Genomic DNA, 6,357 nt, shown 5'->3' on the forward strand with positions numbered 1-6,357 from the left:
TCATGAAACTTCCTGACCATCACAATCCAATATCCAGAAAACCTACTTCTACAAAACCACAAAACCAAAACTCTGAAGCTCCCTTCACTCCAACATCCGATCTTCTCAAAATGCTCAATCTTAACAACCAAACAACCCACCTTATTCCCCCAGACAGTATAAAACCTTCGGGCTCTCAGATACCAGAACTGAAAGTGAAGAAATGGAAGCGTCAAGCCCGCGCCTCTAAACCCATCCTTACCCCGGCCAAGCTATCCCTTATTATGAATACGAAACGTCACTTGCGCGAGGACGAAAGTGATGATTTTGATGTTAAGACCACAACCCTAGACTCGTCCCAAAAACGACCCAAGGCAGAAGAGCTTAACAATTTACCCACCTCTTTTGCATCATCGGCGGAGATTGCTTCGGAGCAATCCCGCCGGGCACAATGAATCACTTATTTTGGAATTGTTGGGGGCTTGGGAACCCTACTGACAATTCGACAGCTCGTTTGGTTAACCAAACATAAGCGGCCCGATGTAGTTTTCTTAATGGAAACCAAACTTTTATTTGTGGAATGGAATCCTATACTACCTCAAATTGGCTACACAAAGTTTGTTGCGGTGGACTGTGATTGTGCGACGGGGGGTCACAAAGGTGGTTTATGTATACTCTGGGCTGATGATATTAAACTCGACGTCAAGTCATCCTCTTTGCACCATATACTTGCATCGATTGATGATGGAATTCATGAGCCTTGGGATTTTTGTGGATTGTATGGGTGGAGTAATACGGAAGAGCACTCTCTTACTTGGGATCTTATGCGCGTTTTAAAAACACAGGTGTTGGAAAGATGGATTTGTGGGGGTGACTTCAACGAAACTATGTATCACTTTGAGAAACGAGGCGGTCAAATAAAACCTGATCTTCGGTTGGTGAGATTTCGTGATGTGGTGGAAGAATGTGGGCTGAGTGATTTGGGTTTTGTTGGCAACCCCTTCACATGGAATAATAATCAGGTTGGGGAGGCTAATATTATGGAAAGATTAGACCGAGTCTTGGGCAGTGACAGTTGGATACACCTCTTCCCATCGTTTGAGGTCTCGCACCTCCTCAGGAAGTCCAGCGACCACTGCCCTGTTGTGCTTTGCCTGGAGAAGATTTGCGATGAAAGGTCTTTTCGTCCAAAGCCTTTTCGCTTTGAGGCTATGTGGTTGAAACATGAGAGCTTTAAGGAAACTTGCGAAAGATTGTGGGAGTCGGGAGGCGTGGTGAAGACAGCTGAGGAGGTTAAGAAAAAGATCGATGATATAGGCTACGCGCTTAAGCTTTGGGAAAAAATGAATTTGGAAATGTTAAAGTCAGATGCTCTGAGATTAGAAAAGAGATGGATGAACTTCAAAATGCTTGTTTCGATGAGGAGAACAGGGACGCACAAAAAAAAACTTGAGGATGAGCTAGATGAACTCTCGAAAAAAGAGGAATTGATGTGGAAGCAAAGGTCTAAGGCTGACTGGTTGGCGGAAGGGGATCGAAACACTGGTTTCTTTCATAAAGTTGCAGAGGGGAGGAAAAAACGGAATCATATTAGGGAAATTAAATGTGTGGATGGGACGACGACTCAGAATTTTGAGAAGATGAATGAGATTTTTAGGGATCACTTTCAGACGCTCTTCTCTCCTGGACAAACTCATAACCCGTCTGAAGTTCTCCGTTCCATTGATTCGGTGGTCACTGAGGAGATGAACAGAGAGTTAACACGCCCATACACCACTGCAGAGATCGTTGCTGCTCTAAAGCAAATGCACCCCTTAAAGGCCCCTGGGCCGATGGTATGCCAGCTCTATTCTTTAAAACATTTTGGTCGTCTGTTTATCTTGATATTATTCTTTTGCTCTTAGATATTCTCAATAATGGTGTTTCGCCTGCTCCTTTAAACTCCACTTTCATTTGTCTTATCCCTAAGAAGAAAAAGTGTATTATCCCTTCTGATTTTCGTCCCATTAGCTTGTGTAATCTGGTGTACAAGATTGTGTCCAAAGTAATTACTAATCGTCTCAAAGTTTGCCTACATTCTATTATTCATGAGAGCCAGTCTGCTTTTGTCCCGGGTCGTCATATTACGGATAACGCTTTACTTGCTTTTGAAATCTTCCATATGATGAAACTGAATAAAGCAAATTCTAAGGGTGTCTTCGCTTTTAAGCTTGATATGGCAAAAGCTTACGACCGGGTTGAGTGGAATTTTTCGGAGTCTATCATGCTGCATTTGGGGTTCTGTTCTTCTTTTGTTCGTTTGATCTTACGGTGTGTTTCGACTGTTTCATTTCGTGTTCTTGTTAATGGCTGTCCAGGAACTTCTTTCGAGCCGGGACGTGGTCTGAGGCAAGGTGATCCGTTGTCCCCATTCCTATTCTTGTTTTGCGCTGAGGCTCTTTCGGGTTTACTTCGGAAGGCAGAAACTCAAAATCTCCTGCATGGAGCGCGGATATGTAGAACGGCTCCGAGAGTGTCCCATCTTTTATTTGCGAACGATTGCATAATTTTTGGGAGGAGGAAGGCTTCAGAAGTTGAAGAAGTGAAAAAGATTATCAACTCTTACGAAGGAGTCTCTGGGCAGTTGGTGAATCTGGATAAGTCTTCTATTTCGTTTAGCAGTGGTATTCTCGAAGGTCTCCAGATTGAGCTTGCAAGCATTTTGGGCGTTGTGAGGTCGGGTCAGCGCTCCACGTATTTGGGAATACCTTGCACGGTTGGACGATCCAAAAGCGAGATTTTTCAGATGTTGGTTGATAGGACACGAAAGAAGTCAAAAGATTGGAAGAGGAGATACATGTCCGGTGCGGGGAAAATGGTACTCATCAAGTCAGTTCTACAGTCGATTCCTTCATATATCATGAGCTGTTTTCTGTTGCCGGGGCAGATTTGTCAGCAGCTGAATAGTGTGGCGACTCGGTTTTTCTAGGGCCAAAAAAATGAAGAGCGCCGGATTCATTAGAAAAGTTGGAAGAGCCTCTGTGCAGTTAAAGGCGATGGTGGTTTGGGTTTCAGAGATATAGCTTTGTTTAATCAGGCGATGTTAGCTAAATAAGCCTGGCGCCTCCTTATTAATGACAGTTCTTTACTTGCTCGTTCTCTCAAGGCAAGGTACTTCCCGAGAAATGATTTGCTTATGGCTAACAATGCTCATAACCCATCTTATGCATGGAAAAGCTTGTTGGCAGGGCATGATTTAATTGAGAAAGGCATTGCTTGGAGATTAGGAAATGGTAATCGAATCAGGATTGGTAAAGATTGTTGGTTGCCTAATGGGAAAGGGCAGTTCACTCCGGCAAGAGTGGGAGATAGTGCAGCAAACTTAAGAGTAAGGGACCTGATAGAGAGTGACGAATATTGTTAGGATGAAGAAAAAACAACGGAGATTCTTGCGCCAGCGAATAAATGGAAGATCATGGTTCAGCTTCAACCTAACCCAAATGAGAGAGACGGACCTTTTTGGTCGTGGGGAAAGTTAAATATGTATTCGGTGAAGTCGGGTTACAGGTTGGCGGTTGAAATTCAGAATCGGGACGCTGCCTCTTCCTCAAACCCTTATGGCCATTTGTGGAGTTGGATTTGGGCCCTAGATGTCATACCCAAAGTTAAAATGTTCATGTGGAAATGCCTTGCAAATGCTCTCCCAACGGCTCAGGCTTTGAGACGTAAGAATGTGAATGTAGATGTTTTGTGTAGAAGATGTGGTGTGGCTGAGGAGTCAATGGAACACGCCTTGAGGGATTGCAGCTGGGTGCGTGTCTTGTGGGCAGTCTCTCCTATCCGGATACAGCCTTTGGGTCCTGAGGAAGTGTGTTCCATCCCTGCCTGGTTCGAGAAGATTCGTAGCTTACCATATAGGGAGGTTCACGGTCTTTTTGCTTCTCTAGCGTGGGCGACATGGTTTACACGGAACATGCTCTTGTTCCAACAGAAAGAGTTTTCACATATAGAGTGCCTAACGTTTGCCAATAGAGCTCTATGGCAGAATCCGAGTAGTACTCAAATCCAGAATCAAGGAGCTACCAGACGGTTCTGTTGTGGGGATGAAGAGATAAAAATCAATTCGGATACTGCTATCAAAGTGGGGATGAAGATTGGGATTGGTAGTGTTCTTACAAATAGGGAGGGAACTATCCTTGGTTGCAGATTTGGATCGAAATGCGGAGCTTTTACGGTGGTTGAAGGGGAAACTCTTGCTATGGTCGAAGGGTTGAAGCTTTGCAGAGATCGCGGTATGCAAGATATCATCGCCGAAACTGATTGCCAGACACTTTATTGGCTGCTTGTTAGGAATGAAGCTGACATGTCCTACTTGGGAGATACGTTAATACAGATACATTCTATGAAGAGATTGTTTCGCAGTCTTGTCTTTAGCTGGACGCCACGCGAAGGGAACTCCATAGCCGATAGACTTGCTAATTTTGCTCTTTTGTCTTCCTCGCCTTTTGTTTCTTTTGGTGTTTTGCCTTATGATGTGAACATTTCGTTTTCCTCTTAATGCTATGGTTTCCTTTGGGTCTAAAAAAAAAATCTTGTCTAGTCGTATATCAAATTAATCGCGCTAATAGGCAAGTTTAATTTTTGAAAATCCTAGACATTATTTTTAATCTTTATATAAAAGGGTCAAAATTTAAAATACCCACTTCTATAACCTATCTATCAAAAATATCCACTTTCATAAAACACATATCAAACCTATCCAACTCATAATTAATGACAAAACTACCCTTTAACAAATCCTCTTAATAATTCATCATAATATAATTCCATGTTCAAATTGGAAATAGTCGGTGAAGACTTATCAGGCCCAACATGCTTCCGTAACACTTTGAAATTAATCTTAACATAAACCAACATTATACCTTTAGTCGACTGGTCTTCTTCAGGAGTCAGTGCTTGTTGCGTTTTACGAACCGTCTGCCCCCAAGGCTCCGTCCAACCACGCGCTCGCAAGGGATGGTTGCAACCTTCCTCCTTCACTAAGTGCCGACGTATAATACTTTGTTGGAAAATGAAAGAAAATTTTCTACTAAACCGGAAAGTTGAGCGAAAACAAAGCGTTTATAGAGGAATTATAAAATACTTAATTTATTTCATAAAACATCCCCTAGAGAGGAGACAAACTTGTTTAGCTACTCATTAGTAGGTAATACTTGTATATATAAAATTTAAAAGAACTAAAACTAAAATTGAATAACTTTGAAAAACAAAAAAATTTAAAATTACAAAGATAAATTCTAGAGAAAGAGAGAGAGTGTTGTGTGAAAGAGTTGTGAAATTCTCCGATGATCTCTTCTTCTCCAGTGCTTGCCCTTTTATAGAGGTTTGATGCCCTCTATAATTGCTTGGTGGTTGGCTTTGGATTCTTTTCTTCGTGGCCAGCTCTTCTTGATGGTGATAGCCACCTTCTTTTGTCGTCCATTATTGCCGACACTAGTTAGTGCCTTCACATGCGTTCATGGTCCCTCGTATTATTAGGCTGATAATGCTGTGGAGGGGCCTGCAACTTTTCCACCATCCTTTGTCTTCTTTTGATAAGTGGAGCTCCTGTAGAATTACCCACTTTTGCCAGTGGGTAGTTGGTCTGCATTATTTTCCACCCACTTTCGTCGTTTTTCTTTTAGTGGGTGGTCCTCTTGTCCTGAGTCACATGACTTTCTTTTCTTTTGTCGGGCCTCTTACTTTTTTGGTGCCCGAGGTGCTCATCCATGTGGAGTCTTGTACTCCTCATACTCGTCGGATCGGAACTTCTTCTTGTTGGGCTTTGGTAAAAAATCATTTCCGAACTCCGGTTCCTTCTGCATAGGACATTCTACGCAGATGTGATCTACCCAATGGCCTAAATGAGCCATATTGCAGAACTTGTGACGGGTTTCTTTGCTTCCCGCTATCTTATTACGCCAGAGTGTCTACCTCTTTTCTTCGAAGGCCTTCTCGGCGAAGCTCGTGGTTGTTCCTGTCATGGTATTTAACAAAAACGATCCAAGTCCTGAATTATGAGAGAACTTGAATTTATACTTTACTTTGTCTATCTCTGTGAGACAGACCCATAATCCCCATGCACGCCTTGTGGAGATTTGATCATCCGAGAAAGTGGTGACAATGGAGACTTGGTGATCTGGTGCCTTAATTCGGTTTAAGGCCTCTGTATCGGGTCTCCGAAGCTTAATGAAATGAAAAGCTTCGTGATTTTCCGTTCCTGCTGGTTCTAGTGCTGCACTAAGAAAATACAATTCCAGAACATCTCCCCTGTTAAGGGATAGATTGTTCGACCAGGCATCATAGACTATCTCTTGGATCCACCTTGGTAGACCCTTGATTTCGCTGAATGCTGGCGAT

The 6,357-nt window shown here is 42.8% G+C and overlaps 2 protein-coding genes across 2 annotated transcripts; both read left to right on the forward strand.

Moving 5' to 3' along the window:
* The first annotated feature begins 533 nt into the window (after positions 1–533).
* On the forward strand, positions 534–3,382 carry LOC130994097 (uncharacterized). Its single transcript, XM_057919132.1, has 3 exons — positions 534–1,814; positions 2,012–2,836; positions 3,125–3,382. The coding sequence occupies exons 1-3, from the start codon at positions 534–536 to the stop codon at positions 3,380–3,382; spliced, it is 2,364 nt and encodes a 787-aa protein (XP_057775115.1).
* A 117-nt stretch (positions 3,383–3,499) lies between these two features.
* On the forward strand, positions 3,500–4,516 carry LOC130994098 (uncharacterized). Its single transcript, XM_057919133.1, has one exon. It carries the CDS (start codon positions 3,500–3,502, stop codon positions 4,514–4,516), a length of 1,017 nt encoding a protein of 338 aa, XP_057775116.1.
* The last annotated feature ends 1,841 nt before the right edge of the window (positions 4,517–6,357 follow it).

Source organism: Salvia miltiorrhiza, chromosome 7 (genome assembly GCF_028751815.1).
Source record: "Salvia miltiorrhiza cultivar Shanhuang (shh) chromosome 7, IMPLAD_Smil_shh, whole genome shotgun sequence".
Classification (NCBI taxonomy): Eukaryota; Viridiplantae; Streptophyta; class Magnoliopsida; order Lamiales; family Lamiaceae; genus Salvia; species Salvia miltiorrhiza.